General features: G+C 34.6%; 3 protein-coding genes across 7 annotated transcripts in view; 2 read left to right on the plus strand and 1 right to left on the minus strand.

The window, feature by feature from the left end:
- Positions 1–7,172, plus strand: part of LOC108740453 (facilitated trehalose transporter Tret1-like) — an 8,255-nt gene extending 1,083 nt beyond the window's left edge. Inside the window, exons 2-6 of the mRNA XM_025977529.1 lie at positions 2,073–2,176; positions 2,262–2,480; positions 4,348–4,747; positions 6,139–6,273; positions 6,655–7,172. Coding sequence (XP_025833314.1) covers positions 2,073–2,176; positions 2,262–2,480; positions 4,348–4,747; positions 6,139–6,273; positions 6,655–7,115 — 1,319 coding nt within the window. The 3' untranslated portion in view covers positions 7,116–7,172. The remainder of the gene's footprint in view (positions 1–2,072; positions 2,177–2,261; positions 2,481–4,347; positions 4,748–6,138; positions 6,274–6,654) is intronic.
- A 3,925-nt stretch (positions 7,173–11,097) lies between these two features.
- Positions 11,098–12,806, minus strand: LOC108740427 (switch 2). The gene is made up of 6 exons (XM_018474739.2): positions 12,454–12,806; positions 12,015–12,395; positions 11,874–11,956; positions 11,663–11,774; positions 11,260–11,503; positions 11,098–11,207 (listed from the first exon to the last, which is right to left on the minus strand). Exons 1-6 carry the CDS (start codon positions 12,595–12,597, stop codon positions 11,191–11,193), a joined length of 981 nt encoding a protein of 326 aa, XP_018330241.1. The 5' UTR covers positions 12,598–12,806; the 3' UTR covers positions 11,098–11,190.
- A 342-nt stretch (positions 12,807–13,148) lies between these two features.
- On the plus strand, positions 13,149–26,322 carry LOC108740446. Of its 5 annotated transcripts, none has more exons than XM_018474763.2 (16): positions 13,149–13,368; positions 19,436–19,752; positions 19,815–20,042; positions 20,150–20,357; positions 20,681–20,752; positions 21,737–22,058; positions 22,122–22,430; positions 22,489–22,628; positions 22,688–22,934; positions 22,997–23,191; positions 23,268–23,952; positions 24,358–24,815; positions 24,874–25,141; positions 25,200–25,338; positions 25,459–25,718; positions 25,795–26,322. In XM_018474763.2, the coding sequence occupies exons 2-16, from the start codon at positions 19,521–19,523 to the stop codon at positions 26,097–26,099; spliced, it is 4,068 nt and encodes a 1,355-aa protein (XP_018330265.1). In that variant the 5' UTR covers positions 13,149–13,368; positions 19,436–19,520; the 3' UTR covers positions 26,100–26,322. The 5 variants fall into 5 exon arrangements, with proteins under 5 accessions (XP_018330265.1, XP_018330268.1, XP_018330269.1 ...); XM_018474766.2 differs by having other exon boundaries at positions 25,459–25,706; positions 25,795–26,321; XM_018474765.2 differs by lacking the exon at positions 13,149–13,368 and adding an exon at positions 18,373–18,392.
- The last annotated feature ends 257 nt before the right edge of the window (positions 26,323–26,579 follow it).

Below are 26,579 nucleotides of genomic sequence, written 5' to 3' on the forward strand. Positions count from 1 at the left end.
ATTTCGTTTGGATTGTTTAAGAATGACTATATAAATATTTACATGCCTAGAAATGTATAAAAATTGGCATATTTATTAACTTTGAACCCTCATAACTTTTTATGGGGGTGAGACCGCCACGAAATTTTTATGGTACAGTGGTTGGGAAGACCTCCTCTTTCGATACCCCCCACCCATCTACACCTTTACCCCGTAGAGTCCTCTGTTCATCTATTCTTACTAACACCTCTTGATTTATAACCTTTTCTATCCACGGTATCCTTATCATTCGCCTATAACGTCACATTTCAAACGTCTCTAACGCCGCACCCACCGTCCATGTTTTGCACCCGTAGAGCGCCGCACTCCAAACTATTATTGCAACAGACCTCTGCTTCAACCGCTTCCGCAATTAGGGAAGTTTCGCATTCATTTTCACATCCGCTTCTGCATCTAGTTCCGCATTTTTATAATGGAAGTTTATCGAAACTTAATAAAAATTCTTATTTCTTATGTTTTTAAAAATCGATATATCGGAACAATAAAACAAGTTGTAAAAATTTATTACTTCTATCTGTTGACTGAACTTGACCTTTTTCAAAACACAATTTAAATGGAATTGGTCGTTGTAAAGCTGCATGTCGGGAAGATAACTGTGAACATATTATCAACCTTTATGTTTATGATGTGTTAGCGTCATCGTTGGCAAAATTTTTTTAATAATAATATTGTCTTTGTGCAAATAATTTTATTATTATTTATTAAATCTATTTCCTACTATTTCGTATGTTGATATTTTCAAAATTTTATTCTCTTATTGGTTTCCTATTTTAATCTAAAAACGTCCAGGACTTTCAGCTCCCCCTTAGCAATTCTAATAATTTCACTTCCAAAATACTAACACAGTTATAGCGTTTATTTATTTTCTTATAGTGTCTGCTCAGTGGTGTAAATTTTGAAATAAAAGTGCAATCTCCTCACTTACAAATGCTAAAAATTGGATCTCAGGATTGGATACACAAATGCATTTAATTAAAGCCTGTTGCAGTTTTTTTGGTTACATATGCCTAACCGGACATGTTTTTTCTGGGTTTCACTATATGTTATTTGTACTAAATTTTGAACGTTATTCAATAAAATAAGTAATTTTCTATAGCTTACAGATTTAGTTACTTATATTGCTGACACTGAAATATTGTCTATAATCAATTTCGTAGTTTACTAGATCTGATAGTAAAGTTTTCAGAAGAAAACAATGACATAAGACATTAACTGTAACTTGCTTTTCTTGATACCCAGTAAGTGCTATGAATGAAATTGTATAATGACCATAATAGAATGAAGATTCGGGCTATAGGGCCGTGGTCTAAGTGAACTATTCCGTCCAGACGTTTCGTCAGCTACTGCGGCTGACATCCTCAGTGGTAGTGCTGCGTTGACAACGTGAACGTAGATTATATCTGGGTTGCGTCCCAGTCGCTGTCGAGACTTAGAGATATAATCTACGTTCACGTTGTCAACTTTATTCTTCTATTGTATAATGACCTTTCCTCTTTCTAATGGAGTTTTTTTTTTTTTCGTTTTCTTCAAAATATACATGTCACAAACATCACTTTTTTCCTATATCTACCTTTATTAAATGTTTGCAAATATTTGTGCAATTTAGGGGGAGATTTTTTATCATAAATCCAAATGGATGACCTTTTATAATCCTAACTACTATAATATTATAAATGCCTATCTGAATTTGCTTGTTTGTTTATTACCATTTCATTCTTCAACTGCTCAATCGATCTTCATGAAATTTTGTACACATATTGTCAGGACTACAGAAAAAGATATAGGGTACCTTTTATCCAGAAAAAAAAACTACTGTTCCAGAGGGATAGAAAATTTTTTTTTCATCTCGATAAACAGTATTTACTGTCATTCTAAGCAAAGCGTACTATGTTTAATCTAGAAATTTAAAAACTTTAACTTTATCCTAATGGTCCTTCCTCAGAAGTATTTATCAAATTATTGTATTCTCGATGATTTGAGAATTATCTCTGGATCATCCCTTAGTTAGCTACATTTACTCTATTTCACTCTAGCCATGACAACAATAGCAGCCGTGTCCACTCATTTCGTATGGACTTCCCCTGCAGTCCCACAACTTACATCTGCAAACTCACCTATAGGCGTTACATTAAATTCGGTAAGTCTTAAATTTGAAAGTATCCATTAAAATTAATTAAGATTCGTTGTCTTTTGTTTCTTTATTATTATTATTTCATTTACAGACCGAAACATCTCTGATAGCTTCCCTATTATTTGTAGGGGTAGGATTAGGTAGTATGTTTGCAAGTTACCCTATAGAATACATAGGAAGAAAGAAAACTCTTGTTGTATCGATGGTGCCTGTAACTATTAGTGCAATTGTTATATTATGCGCTAATTCAGCTGGCTGGCTGTATGCTGCTAGAATCATAGCAGGAACTTCTTCCGGTTTATGCTTGAGTGTAAGTAGCAATAATGACAATTTTCTCTTAATATGTATTTAATTAAAAAGCTTTTGAGAATGTTAAATGGAACAAGATATTAAATATACTTAAAAATGTAGGAATGAGTTACAAAGATAGAAGAGTGATACTTAGTTTGTATAAAGATTAACAGGCAGTTATAGAGCTGGGTCTGCAACGCGGAGTAGATTTTAGGAAGGGAGTCAGACAGGGATGCACACTGTCATCGCTACTTTTTGATCTATACATCAAAGACGCGATCAACATCATTAAAGACAGTACAACTGAAGGGACAGATATAGAGGGGCAAAAGTTTAGTATGCTTAGATTTGCAGATGATATAGCAGTATTATCATCTAGCAAGGAGTAGTTAGAGGTAGCTTTAAATGAAATGGAAGCAGTATTGACAAAACAGTACTATATGAAAATAAATAAAAGTAAAACAAAAATACTGGTATGCAAGGGAAGGAAAAGCAGAGAAAGAGCGAATATAAAGATAGGAGACGAAAAATTAGAAGAAGTGGCCAATTTTAGGTATCTAGGAAGTCAGATAAATCAGGGCGGTAGAAGTAGTAGGAATATAAAGCAGAGGATAGCACAGGGTTGAGTCGCCTTCAATAAAAAGAAGTCACTTCTATGCTCGTGAACGGTTAATTTAGAAATTCAAAAAAGATTGTTAAAGGTGTATGTTTGGAGTATGGCGGTGTACGGGTGCAAAACATGGACGGTGGGCGCGGCGGAAAAGAAAAAGTGTTCGAAATGTGGTATTTGATGAGGATACCATTGATAGAGAAGGTCACAAATGAAGAGTATTAGAAATTATAGGAGAACAGAGGATTATGGAAGTCAAAAAAAAAATAGGTGAGATAGGTTGGTAAGACTGACTCCTTCTCAGGCATGAAGGTCTAGTCCAGGGATCTAACGGAGGTATAGAACAAACAGAATAGCTCAAAACTCCAACGCCAAAACACGACACTGTAATTGTCCGAAGTAAACTCTTCAGTTCCTGAAGAAGGTAACTTTGTTACCGAAAAGTGCTTCGGACAATTACAGTGTCGTGTTTTGACGTTGGGGTTTTGAGCTGTTCTGTTTGTTCTACAACGACCGCCAAAGTTTTTCCAGTCTTCATATGTAACGGAGGTAGTTTTATCGGAACCGAACGCGGAGTCGGAGTTTTTAAATTTGCTTTATCGGAGTCGGAGGCAGGGTCAGAAGTGGTGGCATGAGAGAGAATTTTTATTTAAGGACAAATAAAAGATTGTTTAGTCAAATTTTTTTCATTTCAATTTTCGGGGGATTGAATCATACTATGAACCTGTTCATAACAGTCGACACAGGCCGCCGCTATGTTATGCTTCGACCTCCGATTAAAACCTTCGATTTAAAAGTGTCGGAGCCGAAGTCGGAACCGAAGGTGTAATAATAATCGGAAGTTCCGACTTAACGGAACCGGAGTCGAAGCTTCGTAACATCCCTGGTCTAGTCAGAGACATATTAGAAGCAGAAACAGGAGTCAGGACGAGTAGAGGTAGACCTAGATTGGATTACTGTTCACAAATAGTTAAGGATGTGGGATGTTCTAGTTTTAAGGAAATGCGAAGATTAGCTCAAGATAGGAAAGAGTGGAGGATGTTGATGTATTTAATTATGACAGTATATTACCATTTACTGTTCACTGAAATGTTACGACTCATTTCCTTCGATTTCGCAAAAACACATTTTCGTCAAAACGAGTTTTGTACGTCCAGAAGTTGATTAAAAAGGAAATGAAATGATAAATCATAAACCTAAACAAATACATTATCCTTTTATTTTTTTTATTGGATAATTGTTTCAGAATAACTCTTTATCCTTCTAAAATTTATAGGTTGGACCTATTTACAACGCTGAAATATCTGAAAGCGATATTCGCGGTCGTATTTCAAATTTCCTGACAATTATGTCAATGGTGGGAAATCTTTATGGATACTCCGTGGGTCCGTTTGTTTCGTACACAACTTTTGCGATTACATTAATTATAATTCCCGTCGTTTGTCTCTTTATATGTTTGTTTATACCGGAATCTCCCTACTACCTTGTCAAAACGGGTAAGAAGGATGAAGCAAGAGCGGTATTGAAAAAGTTAAGCAGCGACTGCTCCTCTGAAGAATTTATAGATGGGCGACTTGCTGATATAACCCAATCTGTTAAAGTCGACATGCAAAACAAATCCTCGTTTAAAGAACTGTTTAAGCCAGATTATAGAAAACAACTCGTGATGACAGTGAGTAAGTAATTATTGTTTTTAATTTGATTACATTTTTGAACGTAACTAACTTTGAGTTACAGCGAATGATATTTAAATTTTTGTGACTTCTTTAATTGGCAGTTAAATACTTTATCTAATCAAGAATTATATGACTCATTGTTTACCTGAAAAGTTCATGTTTTGTATGACACAATACGCGCTCAAACATTTTCTAATAACTGTTAAGCTTTCGATTTTTATGCTAGGATTCTACTATGATGTTTGTAAACAATAATAAATATTATAACGAAATACGAGGGCGGTTCAATAAGTACCCGTGTAAGAAATGAACACTTCTTTTTTTTAATTTCTTTTTTTATTTTTCAACATAGTCCCCTTTTAGAAAGATACCCTTCTCCCAACGTCCCTACCATTTTTTTTACCTCTCCAAAAAATAAGATTTGTCGAACTCTCCAAAATCCCCTCTGTCTCGGCGATGACTTCCTCGTTTGAGCTAAATTTCTTTTTCGCGAGTCATTTCTTCATGGTAGGAACAAGACGAAGTCGCAGGGAGTCAAATCGAGTGAGTACGGGGTGTGCGGCAGCAGTTAATAATAACGTAATTCATGCAGTTTGGCGGCAACAACTCCTGATGAATGTGCCGGTGCGTTGTCGTGTTGAAAACGCACCTTTTTTTTCATCAAATGCGTCCGTGTCTCCTTCAAGCGGTCCAATAACTCACTGTACTATTGTCCAGTGATCGTTCTTCCTTTTCCTAAAAAATCCGTAAAATGATTTCCTCGGTAACAACGTTTGCCAGGCTTCCTGGTCGCTCCTATCAAAAACGGACCTTTGCCCACGTTTAAATTCGTTGAAGCAATATCTAACTGTGGTCCTAGATGGCGAAATGTCTCCATAAACAGTATCCAAGTTTGTTTTCATCTCCTCGCATTTCTTCCCATCCAAAAACCAAAAGCGAGTTACCAAACGATACTGCTCTTTTTCCATCTTAGCGAAAATAACGAAGCACGTCCCAGTAGAATGGCTGCCAAATCCAAACTAACTTATCAATCAGTCTGAAATTCGTTTTGGTATGGTTTGATAGATGGCAGCATACGATGACAACACCAATTTCCCTCAGGAGCGTCCTATGTCTTCAAACACGGTACTTATTGAACCTCCCTCGTATAGTCCAATTTTGTATTAATTTTTTTTTTTATTTTGGGCAAGCTACTTATGTGTCACATTAAGGAAGTTATTCAATCGAGTTTCAACTATATTCCAAGTTTTCTTCGTAGATATTACACAATTGTGCCACCTGCAATTGATAATATTGTTCCCTCTCGCATATCTATTAAAATATAGTTAATATATTGATTGAATAGTGAGGGATCCAACATGGTCCCTTTTAAACGGCATTATATTTTTTAGTAATAAGGATGCTAATGTATTCATCAGGAGCATATTGTGTTTTTTCATTCCTTCAAACAATCATGGATCTAAGCGGTAGCAGTATACCATCCAATTACGCCAGTATAGGGTTTGGTGCCCTAAACATACTAGCAGGTAAATCACTATTACATTTTTGTTTTCAAGAAATATTTAAAAAATGTGAATTTATACATTCTTCAATTCAAAACATTTTCCTCTACTTATTAATTTGAATTATAATTTCCTACTTAAAATAAATATAGGTACTTATTTTCTCTTTTTAAGTACCTTTTTCCTATACCATAATTTTTGAAAGTAGATGGATAATTTTAAGCCTACTTTGTATATTGCAATATTATCACATGATACGTATGCACCCCTATAGAAAAAATTACGTAGTTTGAATTGAAATATGTTTTCTGTTTCTAATACATGATAAAATGCAAAGCTTTGTCAGATAAATAAAAAATAATTAGCAACCATTGAATAATTTGCATTCAACATTTCCTTTTTCAGGAATAGTATCAGGCCAGGTAGTAGACAGACTTGGTAGAAAACCATTATTCGTAATTTGCTGTTTGGTATCTGCAATTTCACTGTTTGTCGAAGGTCTATACTTTTATCTCTACCAAGCTACTGATTTTGATGTTTCGTCCCTTTATTGGTTACCCCTAACAGCGCTATTAGTTTATGAATTGTTTGTCGTGGTAGGACTTCTCGGTCTACCGTTCATAATAGTAGGAGAAGTATTTCCTTTAAATGTAAAAGGAAGAGCACTGTCTTTGAACACATTCCTGGGTGCTCCATTGGGAGTTTTAGCCATTATGACGTTTCAACCCATGTCTGAATATTGGGGCAGCTATGTACCATTCTGGATCTACGGTTGTTGTTGTATAATAGGTTTTCTATATGGCATATTTTATTTACCAGAAACCAAAGGAAAATCTTTAGCAGAAATACAGAAACAATTTCAATAAATGATACGAATACATATTTATACAATACATATCTTTTAATAAATTACATTTTTTAATTTTGGTTTTTCATTGGTCTTTTTCTCATTTTGTATTTTTGTACAGATGCGTTCGATGATAATAAAGAATGATCCAATAGATGAAGTATTTTCGTTATTGCTGTTTCAAGTAAACAAAATGTATGATAAAGCGTAAAATTTTAAACGAAAGGTTTTATTATTATTTTATCATTTATTATATTACGGTCTTAACAATAATGATATCTCAATATCTAATCTCAATGTCTTAGAGCTATATTAACCTATCTATTCTGCCCTTCCCCTCAACATTCTTTTTTTGTTTCAGCCTCTTTCACATCTCTACAAATTAAAAGGACCACACTAATTTATAGGATTCTTCCCAAGTTCTACGATATTTATATCATCCTAATAATTGCTATAAGTATTCTACATCCCTATCACATATACTACACTGTCTGTCTTCTTCCTTTTCACAATATTTACATCATCTACACTTATTCCTTGTCCTAAATTTTGCTATTAACCCCTTCTTAATAACTTGGTGCCCAAAACCCTTGCGAGTCCCTCCACATTATTTCTCCTACATTTGTCATTTCCGTGATCCACTTCCTCACTTCTTCTTGATTGATCTGATATCACATCTACTTCTTGCCCCTATTTCTAAAACCTTCGTCCACTATATCTCATTCCTGATATCACCTTCTTTCAGCTTCCCCAACCTATCCTAATATTTTACTGTCTTTTATCGCTTCTTCCCACATCTTCCCACATTTGGTCTCCCTTCATATTACGTAATTTGGCGTACCTCTCTCTCACTATAATACTTATTTGATATATCTTTTATATAAAACTTCTCTCTGCTTTTTTCCACCATCCCCATTCATCCACCCCATAGAATACTATACTCTTAAATAAGCATAATTCATCATCTATTTATCTCCCTCCCTTCCATACGAAAGGGTTTGTTTGTAATTATTAATTTATTAAACGATAAATTAAAAATAAAAAGAGTAGTACCCTACTACTAAAATTTAAATTTATGCCTAGCTAATACGTAATAAATAACGTGCTGCCATCATTTAAGCATAACATGAATTACAATGCTACAGCGTTCAAGTGTGAAGTGTAGGTCGTCCCGAATTTGAAAAAGAATAAATTTCAAATATTTACACACTTCTTATTGCTTATTCTCTCAAAAAGAGAAGTGCACATTTTGGAAATTTCAAATATTATTTCAAGACATTTTTATAATTATTGATTTATTGCATGTATTTCACTCGGACCAAGTTATGGGAATCCCCTAGTAGTTCAAATCACAACAGTAATAATAAAAAGCTTGCAAGTACTAANTGCAAAGCTTTGTCAGATAAATAAAAAATAATTAGCAACCATTGAATAATTTGCATTCAACATTTCCTTTTTCAGGAATAGTATCAGGCCAGGTAGTAGACAGACTTGGTAGAAAACCATTATTCGTAATTTGCTGTTTGGTATCTGCAATTTCACTGTTTGTCGAAGGTCTATACTTTTATCTCTACCAAGCTACTGATTTTGATGTTTCGTCCCTTTATTGGTTACCCCTAACAGCGCTATTAGTTTATGAATTGTTTGTCGTGGTAGGACTTCTCGGTCTACCGTTCATAATAGTAGGAGAAGTATTTCCTTTAAATGTAAAAGGAAGAGCACTGTCTTTGAACACATTCCTGGGTGCTCCATTGGGAGTTTTAGCCATTATGACGTTTCAACCCATGTCTGAATATTGGGGCAGCTATGTACCATTCTGGATCTACGGTTGTTGTTGTATAATAGGTTTTCTATATGGCATATTTTATTTACCAGAAACCAAAGGAAAATCTTTAGCAGAAATACAGAAACAATTTCAATAAATGATACGAATACATATTTATACAATACATGCTTCGACCTCCGATTAAAACCTTCGATTTAAAAGTGTCGGAGCCGAAGTCGGAACCGAAGGTGTAATAATAATCGGAAGTTCCGACTTAACGGAACCGGAGTCGAAGCTCCGTAACATCCCTGGTCTAGTCAGAGACATATTAGAAGCAGAAACAGGAGTCAGTAGGGGTAGAGGCAGATCTAATTACTGTTAAGGATGCTCTAATTTTAATGAAATGAGAAGATTGGCTCAGCGTAGGAAAGAGTGTACGTGCGACGACCCNATAAAGATATTTAAATAATGTTTTATATAACTTTCTCAATATTTTTATGTATTTTTCATTAGTTTTACCTTTGAATATTGTTTAAGAATGACTATAAATATTTACATGCCTAGAAATGTATAAAAATTGACATATTTATTAACTTTGAACCCCCATAACTTTGTATGGGGGTGAAACCGCTACGAACTTTTTATGGTACAGTGGTGGGGAAGACCTCCTCTTTCGGTTCCCCCCACTCCCACCCCCTTCGCGGGTGGGGGCCATCATCTAGACCTTTACCAAAATAATAAACTTACCATATTAACATTAATCCACAAGTCCATGGTTTGAAATGTACCAATGGTTTTTCCCTATGTTCGTAAAATGAAAATAGCATTATTTGATGAGCAAATATTTCAATCACTTCTTGATTGAAATTTACCAATATACAATAATGTAATAGTATATGTCACCGCTAATTTTTATGCTATCGAAGATGTCATTAATATTATCAAAAACAGGATGGCATTCGGGATAGAAGTGTATGTTTAATTTTTTTTTTTAATGATAAAAGTCGTAACTGATTGTGTCATCAATTCAAATTTTTATTGTTTGTTGAGTACATCATCACTTTAAATAAATCTTGAAATTATCTCACAATTTCATTGATAATTTCGTATAAAAATTTAAATATTTTCTTCTTTCAATCGCATATTATTTAATGCATACACAATAACGTAATACATATTGCTACTTGTTTAAAAAATGCAAATGTTCTATTTTCGACTTTTCTATTTTTTGCGCGCTCTCAAAAAGAAGTATTATGGGCACATTAGCTGTTGCGTCTGCACCTCCTGCAGCGTCTAAACTGCTCATCCATGAACCTTGGGTTTATTTTTGAATGGAAAGAAACTACGGAAATTAATTGTTAAGCCACTGCTTCATGGATGATTTAATTAGCGTCTAGGGAAAAAAGTACCTATATCACAATATCCTTTGTAATTACCGCTTGTGCAGCTTTGTCATCATTCTTTACTAATTGTTTAGCAATTTTCTGTTTGTATAGGTACTCTGTTAGAGTATAAAATAGCAAAAGAAAAAAATTAAATAATTTATTAACAAATGACGTTCTTTTTTAACATTATCTATTAATAAATGCCCGGCAAGTTAAGAAAATTGTGGAGCCGATGATGGTTCTGAATCATTGTAATGCTATGTTAAGTGGTGCACCAGTTGTAAATAAACAAACATTACATTCTGATCTGGAATGTAATTACACTAAATTAAGTTGTCTTACATATTCACTTTTTAATTTTGGTTGATATTTATCAAAATCTGAACGACTACAATTATGATTATTTATGATTTCCATATTATACATCTCCTCATCAGTTTTCAATTTTTCACTGTTTTCATTTTCAGATTTTCCCTTATCAAGAAATTCTAATTTTTTTAAATTATTTACGGGATTCTTTTTAGGTGAAATTATTGACATCAGAACATCATAATTTTCATTACTTTGACTTTCTTCAAGGCTTTTCTCAAACTCATCAACAGACTGATTAAGCATTATACACAAATCTAATTGTGATTGACTTTTTTTATTTTCGTTGATAGAACATTGGTTTTTTTCCTTTGATTTTTCTGTTTTCAATAAAGACAAAAGAATAGAATTTTCTTCATCAGATTGTGAACCTTCTGGTGAAGAAGAGTTGCCTAATAATGGAAGATTTCTCTTTCTTTTTACTTTTTGACTTTGAAGGGTGTTTGATGAGAATTTAGGGCTCTCATGGGAACATATGATGTTCTCATTTTCATTATGTGGTTGATTTGAAAACTTTTTTTCACTATTTGAATCAGAATTATAATCAGGACTACAATTACTTGCTACCAAATTGTTTATGCCTCTGGCTTTTCTAAAATTTATTTCATTGTCATCTTTTCTCTTTATGTATTTTCCAGATTTACCTTTAACATGCTTATTAGGTGTTACTTTTCTCTTTTTCCTCCTAATATTAGTTTTTTTGCCTAAAGTCTCTACAACATCATTGGAACTATCTGAAGATGTAAATGGAGCTTTTTGCATCTCTTTTTGTTCTGTTTTAGTTTGTGTTTTCTTGTATTTTCTTTTCTTTGGAATGTTTTCATGCATTGATAAATTTATCTCAACTTTTTCCTGTTTTGCCCACAATTTTATTCGTTCAACATATTCCTAAAAAATAATGAAAATAAAATCTGAGTAACAAATTAAATGATTTCAAAAGTTTTTTCTAATGAGCACAGCAAAAAGGAAACATTAAACTAATAAAAAATATAAAACACTTGTTTATATCTTTTAAACAAATATTGTCAATATCTTATACATAAGAACCTTTTTTTCTTCAACTGTGGGTCTTGTAAAAGTGTCGCAAAAGTTCCATGTTAATCGATGCCAATACTTTTCATAAGGCCAGCGAAAATTTTGCAAATGCTCAATATTATCCCTGTAAAAACCATTTTTCATTTTAAAATCAATTAAATAAGTTGGTACTTATGAAGAAATAAATAATGTATGATATTTACAAATAATTAATTAAACTTACTTGCAGAATTGGGAAAACTTCCCTAATACACCAGGGTTAGTCCAATTTATCATTTCAAAGAATACCTTCTGATTAGGTTCTTTCTATAACATAAAAAGTTTAAAAATATCTAGTTCTACATTAAATAATCAAATAAATTACTATAAAGTTGTGTGTTGTTAATCCAATGTGAAAGTCTCCCCGTAATTGTTTAAAAATCCTCTTATTAGATACTAAATCAAATTCTTCAATGACAATAAATGAAAAATTTCTTTCTACTAAATTTTGAAGCACTTTAGTCTGATGAATTGATGTCATTATAATTCCTTCTTTTATGTCTTCTGAGATGCATTCTTTAGGGCAATGTACTGTAAAATTACCATATATTTTAAGGTGATACAACCATTTTAAAAATCTATTTTCTGAACAAATTATTAAAGCAGGAGATGCCACTTGAATCTCTTTTTTTAAAGCAGTGAAGAAAGCAGAAACTTGGGCTGGAAAATTCATATCTACATCATGGTTTAAAATACCGCCCTTCAACTAAAAAAAAAGTAAATAAGTACAATATTTTAAGGATTGATAGGGGATGTAAATGTACCCTATTTTGATAACAGTCATATAAAAACCTTATACCAGCAAGATGATAGTTTTGTAAATTAGAAACAACTCCTGCAGGTACATAAACAGCATCTTCGACATCCCATTTTGTTAAAATTAACGAAGGCATTATAATAATTACCATACAACAATTATCAGTTATCAATTACCTAAATGACTAGCTGGTTAAATCTTGAAAGCACATACAGTGTCATAATTAAAATATATAGAACTTTTAAATATAAAATTGCTACAAACACAGAAAAACTGGTTTTATATGGATCACTTTCAGTATCTAAAAAGCCTTGCATTTTTTAAATTACAAGACATAACTTTAATAAGCAAAATAATTACCCTTATGTTTCGTCCCTTTATTGGTTACCCCTAACAGCGCTATTAGTTTATCTTCGACCTCCGATTAAAACCTTCGATTTAAAAGTGTCGGAGCCGAAGTCGGAACCGAAGGTGTAATAATAATCGGAAGTTCCGACTTAACGGAACCNTATAAAGAATAAAAGAAAATGTTTCAATTTTTCTATTTAGTCTCGCCTATTTTACATAATATAATGATTAATATTCTAAATGTAAACAAAATTGTTGCTAAATTGTTTCCTGCAAGCTATCCTGTTTGTTACACCACTGGTGTGAAGCTTTTCTGTTTTGTGGATGATGGCGCCACATACTGGAGCTTAAAGTTTTTGATTCAGTAAATGTTGACGTTTGTGAGGGTGTAGTTAAATACTCATCTGATAGCTTTAAAGCTCTTTTTTTATATAGGTGGTAAATTATTATGCTGTTTATTGAAAATAGTGTAGTGAACCCGAAAGTGATTTGAAATTGTTGCAGTGCTTAATTTGCCAACGATGCTTTCGTTTATTAATGTGACATCATCGAATAATAAAGAATCATTATTTTGGTAAGTGAAAATGTAATTATTTATAATTATGTGTACCATTTGTGTTTGAAATTTTCTTTTGAAGAAAACAATAGTGGCGCAGCTTTTCTTTTGGTCGTATTTAGGTTAGGTTTTACTATAAGGTTGATTCCTTCTATTTTGTTTTATACTACCATTTAAAAAGTTCGTTTACTTATAATAGATAAGCAGGTTGTTTTAGTAACCTTATACCTATTAGATTCCCTTTCGTAATTGTGTTTTATTGAAGTTTGCCATTGTCATAGAAACAGAATATCGACACATTTTCATTGGAAAAAAGGGCTTATATACTAAGGGATCTAAGTTGTTTTTTTATACTAAATTTACCCTAATATCCACAGATACATTGTACATATTTTTTTGTATATTGTGCGTAAAGATACATGGAATTTATAAAATTTGACCAGCAATTTTAAAATAAATCGAATTTGCAGTGGCGGGGTAAAATGATCTTCCTTAATTTTAGGGCGCACTAAGTTCACTTCTCCAGACTTTATATAATAGAGAATAGAAATTGCGAAAGCTGTTAAATCATTTACATGTAATCATATAAAGCAAACTAATATTTCAAGAACATTTAAAGTTACCTGGCATCAAGTTACTTTCTTTAGGGCTTCTTCTTTTAGATTTAATTTGGAATTTCGCCAATTTCTGAAGGATATTGCACAGTTCTTGCTTTGCTTTAATTTCCGTTTTTTCAGCAATTAGGGATAATGAAACCCATGTTTTAAGAACTTTTACGTCAGACTATAGATCTCCCCCAAATTTACCTTCCCTAATATTAAAATTTACCTACTGTAAGAATTGTTAGTCAAAAAAGTTTTGTAATAAAATGACCTAAATAAACTTCTCCTATTTATTAACTATGTAACTGCAGTTATAAAAAGAACACATACTATCAGCAACAACTAGATTTGTTTTCTTTATATTGCTCATTATAAATAACTTATCGCCGTTTTTATTTATGTACCTATTAAAATGCTTCCAGTATTTAATCGAATTTATGTACTTATTTTTACGCATTCTGTGATGGAAAATTAAATAGATTTCTTATTGTAAATTTACATTTACAAGTTTCAACATGTTCGTAAATGAATATAAAGAAATTGTGTTTGAAACAACATCCTCATATTTCGAGCAAAACTCTTGATCTGCAGAAAAGACTTTATTGTCAGGTAAATTTCACAAAAAAAAAACAGAAGAAACGAATCCAAAATTGTGCAGAATATTTTTCAAACTTGTGTTGATGTCTTTTGGGTTGGCACCTTCTGTTTCAAGAAAGACATGTTGAACATTTATAATTCTTTGCAAGATCAAAAGCATTGCTTGTCTTATTTTCGAAGTCCCCAAGCCTCCTGGCTTGAGGACCAGAGTTCCATGGATCATATGAAACACCCATATTTATGTCAATGGAAGCAAAAGCTCGTATCATTCATAATTTGACGATGAATAATGTGCATAGTATCGAAGAATTTTATTGTAGTTCAAAGCAGTAACATTATTTCACCAAATTGTGGCTTCATCAAGTGATGGTCATGAGCCACAATGTACCAAAAGAATATTGTTGCGAATTATTATATTGAAAGTCTTTGTGTTGTAAATAAAATCTTCATTTTTACTTTATTTTCACAAGTTTCAATTTGCTGCTGAAAGATAATCTCAATATTGAAGTCTACCCGAGTCGTTGCTTTAGAATTTTCAAGTTTATCTTTATCTGCATAGTTGTTAGTGGTATGTCACTTAGTTATTTTATCAATCGGGTTTGCCGATTAAGAAAGTGAGAATGTTTTTGGAAATAGACGAAATCTGCTACACATTTATACTAAATAGGATTTCTAAAGTCAACAGGCACCCATTATAAATATCTATTAAATACAAGCACGTATGAGTAAGTACATGCAGCTTACCAGGAAATAGATTACAAAAATATCGTAAAAGCCGAGTACAGTTTACGGCCAAGTTACTTTGCATATGAAAAGAGGTATCATGTAGAAAGTTCGCTCACCATTTATTATTCCTTGTTTATAAAAGGACGACGCCTTTTCGCGTGTGTTTCACTAGATGAAAAGCCCAGTTTCTTTTATGAGGGGGTATGCTTCGACTTGGGCTGCCGATAAAACTGTCTGATGTTTAGACTTAAAGAACATAAGGTAGGTGCATACATAATAAGTTCAGAGTTAAAACTATAATATTTCTACTTTGTGAGTTACTACAAACAGCGTTGTAAACGCCATCTGTAGCATATTGCTATTGGAATTCAAAAATGTTCAACAAGGTCCATTAAAGGAAGCAATGTGCTACAGATGGCGTTTACCGCACTGTTTGTACTACTTCATAAAACACTGTCTTAAGGCAAAAAGTGGAGGGGAGGTCTATATTCTGTCGAAATTGCCTAAGTTGCGCTGATGGGTTCCGGGGAGGTCGAAATCGCGATCCGCGCCCGAGGGTTTGGACAGAATACCAGAATACTAACCAGTATGAACTTTTTGTTTTATTTCTACTTTGCTATTTATTTTATTTTGTAATATTGTGAGGGTGGTGGCAAGGGTATTTGTCTAAACCTATTATCAATAGTTACTGATCGCGATTCAAAATACGCTTTTGCGACTAAAATAAAAAGCATTAATCTAAAAACAGTGACAAGACGTATTCTACAGACTTCCAGAAAAAATAATGGTAAATGTCTAGATGATGGGATCGAAAGAGGAGGTCTCCCCCACCACTGTACCATAAAAAGTTTGTGACGGTCTCACCCCCATAAAAAGTTATGGGCGTTAGATGGTGGCCCCCCACCCCCGAAGGTTAGGGGGGATCGAAAGAGAGTGGTCATGTGAGTAAAACCCTATAAAAAATTTGCGGCGGTCTCCCCCCCATAAAAAGTTATGGGGGTTAAAAGTTGATTATTTTGACAATTTTCATACACTATAATTCAAATAAAAGAGGGTGGTCACTTGAACAAAACCCGATAACCTAACCTAACCTAACCTAATCTACCTTATTGAGAAAGATATTTAAATAAGCGGGTGGAGATGGGGGATCGAAAGAGGGTGGTCACTTGAACAAAACCCGATAACCTAATCTAACCTAACCTAACCTACCTTATTGAGAAAGACTATTTAAATAATGTTTTATATAACTTTCTCAATATTTTTATGTATTTCTCATTAGTTTTACCTTTGAATATTGTTTAAGAATGACTATAAATATTTACATGCCTAGAAATGTATAAAAATTGACATATTTATTAACTTTGAACCCCCATAACTTTGTATGGGGGTGAAACCGCTACGAACTTTTTATGGTACAGTGGTGGGGAAGACCTCCTCTTTCGGTTCCCCCCACTCCCACCCCCTTCGCGGGTGGGGGCCATCATCTAGACCTTTACCAAAATAATAAACTTACCATATTAACATTAATCCACAAGTCCATGGTTTGAAATGTACCAATGGTTTTTCCCTATGTTCGTAAAATGAAAATAGCATTATTTGATGAGCAAATATTTCAATCACTTCTTGATTGAAATTTACCAATATACAATAATGTAATAGTATATGTCACCGCTAATTTTTATGCTATCGAAGATGTCATTAATATTATCAAAAACAGGATGGCATTCGGGATAGAAGTGTATGTTTAATTTTTTTTTTTAATGATAAAAGTCGTAACTGATTGTGTCATCAATTCAAATTTTTATTGTTTGTTGAGTACATCATCACTTTAAATAAATCTTGAAATTATCTCACAATTTCATTGATAATTTCGTATAAAAATTTAAATATTTTCTTCTTTCAATCGCATATTATTTAATGCATACACAATAACGTAATACATATTGCTACTTGTTTAAAAAATGCAAATGTTCTATTTTCGACTTTTCTATTTTTTGCGCGCTCTCAAAAAGAAGTATTATGGGCACATTAGCTGTTGCGTCTGCACCTCCTGCAGCGTCTAAACTGCTCATCCATGAACCTTGGGTTTATTTTTGAATGGAAAGAAACTACGGAAATTAATTGTTAAGCCACTGCTTCATGGATGATTTAATTAGCCTCTAGGGAAAAAAGTACCTATATCACAATATCCTTTGTAATTACCGCTTGTGCAGCTTTGTCATCATTCTTTACTAATTGTTTAGCAATTTTCTGTTTGTATAGGTACTCTGTTAGAGTATAAAATAGCAAAAGAAAAAAATTAAATAATTTATTAACAAATGACGTTCTTTTTTAACATTATCTATTAATAAATGCCCGGCAAGTTAAGAAAATTGTGGAGCCGATGATGGTTCTGAATCATTGTAATGCTATGTTAAGTGGTGCACCAGTTGTAAATAAACAAACATTACATTCTGATCTGGAATGTAATTACACTAAATTAAGTTGTCTTACATACGGATGCACTAAATGCACTACACTTGCATTCGAAAGTGGTGTATTATAGGTACTTTTAACGTGCTTTTGTGATAGGTAGGTACTTCGTATGTTTTAGGTTGAAATAGGTACTTGTATTATCAATAACAGCAAAAAAATAGATGGTGGTATAGATACTTGTATTTAATATCTTTACTTTAATATGCGGAGGTGCTATTACTTGCGGCAATTTACTGGAAGGAATAATTTATAACGGGCTGGAATCTATTCGTTGTTGTTGTCTTTTCCTACCGGTTGTTCGATTAAGGTCCGATTAGATTAGGATCATAATGTTACGATAAGAAAATCAACATGAACGCTAAAAGATCTTATTAATGACATCGTAAGAGTCATACTTAGAAATATCGTATACATAATTCGCTGCATAAGTTATTAGTAGATTGCTTACTTACGAAACTGAGTGTACATTCCCATCTAATCGTAAACCTTAAAAAAAAAAATGACGAATCCTTTTAGCAAACAATTATTTTATTGAAAAATTTATCTAATACGATAGGGAACATTAATACATAAATATCGTTGCTTAGTCTTTATAAATTGTAATAAAGTGACTGTAAATTAAATAAAGTGTGTCTGGAAGAGGTTTGTGTTTTATTAGAATTTTAAATGACAATTAACAAAAGAATGTAGTTGTAAATATTGAAATATACTCTTTAAAGTAAAAGGGTTACCTTCGGTCAAACAGGTAATCAATGTTTTCCGATTAAGTACCTAAACTAGTCAGGGTGGCGAAGCCTTTGTTGTACGAATAAGAAACTTTCCCTTCGATAAAGGCTATTGAAGTTCAATAAATAAATTATTTAAAGAACATATGCCGTTATGTTATCACAACAACAGTGTCTTCTAATTCAATATTTTAAACGTTTGCCAGAAAGGTGTTTGACCATATTTGAAGGCCTTCTTATAATGGGCACTGAACTCGGAGGATTAAAAATACATATACCTACTATGACTAAAAATCTCCCACAAACCTATAAGGTAATTTTAGCATATTTTTCTTTCAATTTCAATGTGCTACATCAATTTATTCACTAGCATTTGTCACAATAATTAAACCCTCCACTTAAGTCGTTATAGAACGTTCTTTTATTTTGGGCACGTATCAGGCTCTTTCCAAATAGTGTTGCGAGTGTGTGTAGGAACAAGGAACAAAAAAAAAGAATCGACCCCTTGAGACAACGCCTGCAGAGAGCAGTCGCAAATTCTACGTTTACGCAACATTTTCATTTGAAGATGAGAACCTTGACGCTGGTTAGAAAAAGAACCTTTTCCTATTTTGATAACAATGGAGCGTGCTAGAAATTAAACCAACCCTTTTTGTTCCAGTTACATAAATATATGCAGATGTATTATCGTCCAATATTAATATGTACAGTCACGTGCAATTTCTTTCCAACGATCCACTTCTGAAAAATTGTTTGGCATGTTGGGTTTCTTAAGAACTACGCTAGAGTTCTCATCTACTGACAAAATATTTAAAACAGTTTCATTATATGACAATTTTTTAGGATAATGTAGACCACTTAACGAGCTGATGCTTTTAGAGTAGATAATTATGTAGGACGATAGCACTAAAATAATTCAACTTGACTGTACGTACATGTTTCACTTTCTGTTTAATTCAGAGTGTACTTAATGGGATATATGTACGTCGAGGATGTGAAAAGGAATTGATATTTCCGGGGAAGGGTCGAAAGTCTGCCCTTGAAAATGAGCAGTAGGCCAAATTCGGCACCAAGATCGGGTACGCATAGAAGGAACGATTCTGGTAACGGTCATCATCGTCGAAGTTCATCCGGGTCCGGTCACCATCGTTCTGACTCGGCTCAGAGTTTCGACTCTGATCATCAGAAAGAAAGGAAACATGGTCATTATAGAAATCGGTCGGGAATATCTGAAAAGGTCGAGGTCAGACAAGAGCCAGTTCCCAATGGATCTCAATGTAAGACGAGAGTAGTATTTAAAGGGTGCCTTTGTTTGAGCGCAGGGACGTTATTCTTGTAGTATCACACCGTCCAAGTATGCGAGGTAATGGACAGTCACGTCCACGTCCTACAAGCCTTCTACCCAACAAACCGTTCGACACCAATCTCGATTCCCTGCAGCCTGAACGGGAACCTTTGCAATTTGACGTCAATTTGATCGGGGCTCCAGCCGAAGTTGAACAATTGGTCAATAATATAAAGCACGTTGCTGAACAGTTCCTGTATCATTGGAAAACGTTCCCTATAGGTACATAAGTCATTCTTAATGAATTAAGCGTTATCATGGACGATACATATACAGATTTCTAGTGTCTAGATTTCTGACTTGTTAGATCTTAGTCCTTTTTTCTGTAGTACTGCCGAGTCCGATATCGCAAAAGGACTCCAATCAACCTTATCAGATGTCATCCGATGGTTCGTTAGGGCGCATCAAAATGAAATACCACTTGAGGGATTTGTTTGTTGCGCCATCCTTTGATGAACTTGATGCTGTGGCTGTTGATGGTAAAGGAGAAGCAAAAAAGCTGAGTCTGAAGCAGTTGGAGTGTGTAAGGGAAAAGGGGTACGTTATTATTAGATTACTTTCTTTTGTATTAGCTACAGTTCTAGTTAAAACGATTTTGATTGTAAAAGGCTAGATAGTAACGTGGTTTATAAAGTGAATCGTTTATCTACGTGATGCAGACAAGAGACAAAAATGACGTAAATGAACTTGACATTCAAACGTTCATTTTGTAAACTGTTCAGAGTAGTTAGTTGGTAGAGATTGAGAAAAGTATCAAATTGTTAGATTGAATGGCAGTGTATTTTGTGCGTCTTTAGACAAAAATTTTAAATCGAAATTCAGGTCACGCAAACACTAACAAACTATGTTGTTCTGTAAAGCTTGCACAAGGATAAATATGGAAAACCAAAACGATTGAACTGCCAACAACTAGAATCTATAAGGCGAATAGGGTATGTCAGTGCAATAACATTTTTCTGTTAGCGTTATTGTTTTCGTTTTGTTTTAATAAAATAATTCGAAGTGGTCTGTGTTCTGTCGAAACTGCCAGACGCGGATCGCGATTTCGATCTTTGTGGATCTCATCAGCGCGTCGCAGACAGCTCCGACAGAACACAGACCAACTTTTGCCTGCTGTCTTAACAGCGCGTTTTATAAAATACCACAAATGGCGCGGTAAACGCCATCTGTAGTACAATGCTACATTTTAGGATTACGTATAATATAGTTGAGGTTAGCTACGCCGGGATTCGTTTCAGCAAGTAGATATCCATATATTTAAATGGATCTTGTTGGAGCATACGTAATCCTAAAATGTAGCATTGTACTACAGATGGCGTTTACCGCGCCATTTGTGGTATTTTCATTTTGTTTTGTTGCTTGAAAAAAGATGTGCTCTTGGTTTGTTATCATTATCTTCATTTACTTCGTTCTTGATTGGATGTTTATTGTTTGTTATTGGTTTTTAACAGGCGGAAATAATCGGAACACCGATAAAGGTGTCAGTCTCTCTCTGCTACAGTATTCTAAACAAAAACAAATGCAGGATTGGTGATTTTTTTTTTGGTCTAAAAACGTTTTTGGTTTAGGGATGCCTTTTTTGTCCTTATTTTTTTTTACCAAGTTATTTCCGAAAGTCTCTCTTGTGCATTTTACAGTAACGACATTTTACCGTATGTGTTTGTCCTCTTTACTTACTGCGGCAGCTTTGCCTTCACGATTTTTGCTTTTTTCACAATAATCGTATGCTAGAATTAAATTTTATCCTTTGCGGCGCTTTTTTTTACTTTGAAAGTTGCCAATTTATTAAAAGTTTGTACTAAAATCTTATCACCAGTACATTTAATAGTCGTAATTAGATTCGTTAAATAATAAATTGGTGACTGGGGTTCAAGTTTCTGCTGGTAACGATAGTTCTTTTCAATGGTCCCTTTTAGAGAATTCGAAGTAGATTCGTTAAACTTCCCCGGTCAACAACACCGATGGAAATTGTCGGAATTCTTACAAAAAGGCACCGTGAGAAGTCGCGACTCTCTTTTGAACGATCTGGCCATAGCTTTACGATTACTTTTAATAACGTCGAAAGGACGGATCGTGTCCCACTTTTTCAGCGTCAGACAGGCCCTCAAGGCACTCTTACAAGGCTTCCTGAGAATTATAGATCTTCTTATTGGAATTCCTAGTCTTCAAACTCAAAATTTGGACACAAAAATCAAAGAGGAAAGGTGTAAATATTTAGTCGCAGAACTTGTTTGCAGGGTAATATAATACAAGAGATTTATACTGTTCGTTCTATTGATAATCGATAATGCACACTTATAGCCAGAAAATGAAGAATCTCTGGAGCATTTATGTACATACATTCGAAGGCAGCTTCGAAGGGCTACTACAGAAAAATTTGAAGTAGGCAGAGAATGCTCTCAGCCACCTGTAGTTGTTCCTTATCGCTTCCTAACTCCATCAGGTGTTGAATTAGACTTACGATTATGGGACAGGTCTTTAATGCGTAAAGCATTACCTGTTCTGGTATCCATTTTGGAAAAAGAAACGCGCGGTTGGTTCCTCCATTTTAGAGAAAGGCTAATTGCCGAATTGAGAGCACAAAAAATGCCCGATGAAGACATCGAAAGGGTCAGTTACTACGTCAGCTAAACTGTTATACAGGTACTTATCAAACGATTTCTTCCAGGAAGTAAACGACGCTGTAATGAAGGAGTATTTGCAGAGAGTATACAATAGTATTTATGCCCATCCGGACCTCATAGCTTTAGGGGAGGGAGTGACCAAGTTGTTGGTCGAGCAAGCTCAGAGTGTTGTTTTAATGCACAAGTATTTTTTGACAGTAGGTATGGTTGATGTGTGTCTTTTTAATACATTGTCTTGCTTAGGGCTATCGAAAGTGTTCAGCTTCGTCTTTCGAAATGTCGTGACGCTATTAAAAATAGATTATGCAACACCCATCCAGTTTTATCAAGGATAGGGCCATGGTTAAGGGTAAAACTAGAAACAGCAGAGTTGAGGTTTATCCAAGAGAACCAATGGAGCGCTCACGAAGAAGCGCTGACCCTTTGTAACGCCCAAAAATTAAATCAGACAGGATACTTTCTGAACAAGGATCTAGCATTTATGAAAGAAGTACTTCCAGTTGCTACTTGCCTAAATTATAAACGATTGTATTTAATGTTATTTGCTTGTAGAGGGAGCCTGCATTATTGAGGGAATTGAGAAAAGTCAAAACGCCCACGAGAAGTTTCTTGTGGCCCACTCAAATCTGGATGCCATCCCATTGGATAGTCAGACGACTATTCCAAGGTCATTCTGAAGTTGTTCCTACGGTTCTTAGCAAGCAGGCTACGAGCATAACCACGCCAAGGTCGGATCCAAGTCAACCAGTAAGTGTCAAACTCTTCTAATTTTGTGTACAAATGAGCAAGTGTATTCTTCCTTAAGTAATTTCATCTTTTTCAGGTGTTTCTGGTAGAGAAAGAGGTCGTTCGTACAACCACGACTCGCTGGCCACTCTGGCGCATTTTCAATTACTTCCATCGAACGTGGTGTTGGACATGGAACGCCATGTTCTTCTTCGGCATCGTCTTGCCTTGGTGTAGTCCGATAGGTTTACGTGCTCTTTTCTGTATCGAGCCATTCATGGCGGATTTGGAGTTGTCGCAAATCAACGGGACCCTTTTCCCACGCAAAAGTAGTACCACTGAAACGCTCACTTCTCGACTCATAATGCTCTGGCGACATATATCAAAATCGCGAACTTATTTCGAAACGAAACCGGATACCGGGTTCATTGGGAAAGAGTTCACTCGTCATTTGAATCGGATATGGAACTACTTTTTCAAAGGTCTTTTCGGTACGATTCTTCTCGTCGTTATTTTTCCGATCGTTTGCGTCGTGGTGATAGTCAGTAGTATTTTTATTGCGTTGACAGCAGTTCTTTGGATGCCCGTTTTAACGCTGGCAATACAAGTTACGAACGCCATAATTTACGACCTGGACAGTCCGGAACCAAAGAGGAACAGGTTCTTTGTGATTTTGGAAGCCCTCGTTTGGAATATTGGTGTTCAGGGGATTGTTCAGCCGCTTTTTGCCTTGTTAGTTGCCTTCATAGTGTGCCCGCTGATTTCTCTTTTCATTTTAACAGGTAAATAAATAAAACAACTGACCATATGTCACAATATCTCACAAACTACTCTTCAATATGAAAACAATGGCAGTTACTTGCCTTTCTTTACATCATCATCATAAGGTCATCAGTCCTAAGACTGGTTGGACACGTACCTCCACTCTTTCCTATCCTGAGCTAAACTCCCTAAAACTAGAACAGCCCACATCCTTAACTATTGGCGAAGAGTAATCTAATCTAGGTCTACCTCTACCCCTCCTAACTCCTGTTTCTGCCTCTAATATGTCTCTGACTAGACCTTCATGCCTGAGAAGGTGTCCTGCCAACCTATCTCGCCTAGTTTTTCATTACATGGGACATTAATTTATGCAATAAGCAATTCTACCATCATATTTAATTTCTAAATTAGAACGTATGTTTTAGTTGGTATTATTCGCTATGGGGTCCGATTATTATGGGACACCGCAATATTCCACCTCATCATTAAGAAAAGGGGTCGCGTCCCAGCTAGTGACAGTTTTGCAGTAAAACGCGTCGCTGGGCCCGGTCTTGCCTCTGACTATTACTTCCAAATAAGACCCGAACAGGCTCTTGCAGCATTCGAGGCTAAGATTGAATGGGACGAACTGGCTGCTTATCAGAATGTCATGGAAGCCACCATACAACAACCACAGAAGGATTTTGCACAGTTTGTGGAAGCTTGTTTTGGAAGTTTCTCCGCACAACTTGCCAAAAATGGACAGTACAAAGTGCTAGAAAAAGAAGCGCAAGATCTCATGACTGTTTTGCACGAAAAATTAGAGAAAAGAAGGAGAGATTTACAGACTGGCCTTAGCGTGAGTGTGAAAAGCAAGATTAAATTAACTACATCCGAATTGAAGGTAAAAATAATGTAATATTTGCGCAGATTGTACTTAAAGATGCTTTTCTTTTCTTTAGATTGCAATCCAGCAAGGAGCGTTGATGTTGGAGCGTTACTATCCCATAAGGATACTTCCCAAGTTGGGATGTACAGAAGAGGAATTTTGGGAAAACCGTACACTTAGTTGTGGGGATTGGGCGGGACTTGCGGCACTCCTATATACTGAGTTGTTTAGCTTGGACATTTTGACGCCTTTAGATCATATGGACACCAGTTTTAGACTGGATCCAGATCCGCAAGCTGATCTGAGCAGATATTCAGAAATGGTTCACAGTGTTCAATTAGGTAAGAAGTGTGTGTAATTAAACCCACAGCGTTTATCTGCATCCCTAAATGTTTATAGGGGCAGGAGGACCTGATTTATTAGGAAATGTTTACACTCCTAGGGGCAACATACAAGTGCACAGCCCATATCTAGAAGTATCGGCGTTTAATCCTCGCTCCAAATTCTCAACTACCAGCAAAAAATCTGAAAAGAAATCGTGAGTAAAAAAAGGAAAATAAGATAATTTTCACATTAACAACTTTTTTACTTTTTCTAAATATTAGATATAGGTCTTAGAGTTTTGCTTTTTTTTATGTAAATTTTTTCTTTTTTCCAGAGAATCTATTTCAACGCTTAGTTCTCTTAAAAATAAGACTGATCAAACCCTGTGGTTACCGTGGAAGAAAAGACATCGAAAGTACGTTCCTGACAAATTGGTCATTCCCCTTCCCGTCCCACATCCAGCGCACATCGCCGTCACGGTATACAATCGTGACTCTGACGATCCTATTCCTCTGGAATCTGAAATATGCCAGGCAATTCTAAGGGGTATAGAGGACAGTCATTTATCACCTGATGATAACGGTAAAAACTTAAGTAAATACATTTTTTTTTAGAGTCATATTATGTCCAAAGATCTTAGTTTAGTTTTTTGTATGTTTTTTTTCTATAGGAATTAATCGATATCGAGGTGGTGGAGATACTTTGGACACATACAGTTCAACCAGCTGGGACACAATGGAGAGCGTGGGTGATATGGAAGATGCTAGACAGCAAACCAACGTCAATAATGATAGTCCTAAGCAGCAAATGCAACAAGATTCGGACGCAGTTTACCACTGGACATTAAGGGATTGGGGACAGCGCAAGCGCAAGAATTCAGGGAGCGTGAAAGTGGATCTAGCTAGTCCGGAAGATGTCACTTTGGACAGTGACAGTTCCCGAGTCGTTTTTAGTACGTATGGAACTACCGTATGATCTACTTTGTATTTTAATAGTAGTTATGTAATAGTAGAACGCTTTTCATGTATTGTTTTAAATTGCCCGATGATATTATTTTTTATGTAGTTACGTAAGTCCGACCGTTACGTAAATAGAACCATGACGTTAAAGTGCCATAATAACAATAATTATTCTTATTATTTCTTTTTTTTTTTTAATGTAAAATATTTTATTTACTCACTAAGAATTTTTTTTGGATATGTATAATATCCATTTTTGTATTTAATTTTTGATAAAAGAATGTTTTATAAATATGCTTAATTTTTTTCGTTTATGACTTGTTTATTTGCGATTATATTATTATATCAGAAATCTGTGATTGAATGTTACATTAATTTGGTCGAAATATTGTAGGTAGTTTATAATATACGATATAATACGATAGTGATGAATATTGAGAGTTTGCTTGTAGCTTTTTTTCACGTTGACGCATTGAATATTATTATTATTATTATT

This window comes from Agrilus planipennis, unplaced genomic scaffold (genome assembly GCF_000699045.2).
Source record: "Agrilus planipennis isolate EAB-ADULT unplaced genomic scaffold, Apla_2.0 scaffold251, whole genome shotgun sequence".
NCBI lineage: Eukaryota > Metazoa > Arthropoda > Insecta > Coleoptera > Buprestidae > Agrilus > Agrilus planipennis.

Excerpts from the sequence above, each read along its gene's own strand:
- LOC108740427 (XM_018474739.2), bottom strand. The coding sequence starts at position 12,597 with ATGGTAATTATTATAATGCCTTCGTTAATTTTAACAAAATGGGATGTC. Across the intron at positions 11,957-12,014 it reads TAACAACACACAACTTTATA|AAAGAACCTAATCAGAAGGT; the intron begins GTAATTTATTTG and ends TTTATGTTATAG. Across the intron at positions 11,775-11,873 it reads AAGTTTTCCCAATTCTGCAA|GGATAATATTGAGCATTTGC; the intron begins GTAAGTTTAATT and ends TGGTTTTTACAG.
- LOC108740446 (XM_018474763.2), top strand. The coding sequence starts at position 19,521 with ATGAGCAGTAGGCCAAATTCGGCACCAAGATCGGGTACGCATAGAAGG. Across the intron at positions 23,192-23,267 it reads GGTCGGATCCAAGTCAACCA|GTGTTTCTGGTAGAGAAAGA; the intron begins GTAAGTGTCAAA and ends CATCTTTTTCAG. Across the intron at positions 24,816-24,873 it reads TAACTACATCCGAATTGAAG|ATTGCAATCCAGCAAGGAGC; the intron begins GTAAAAATAATG and ends TCTTTTCTTTAG.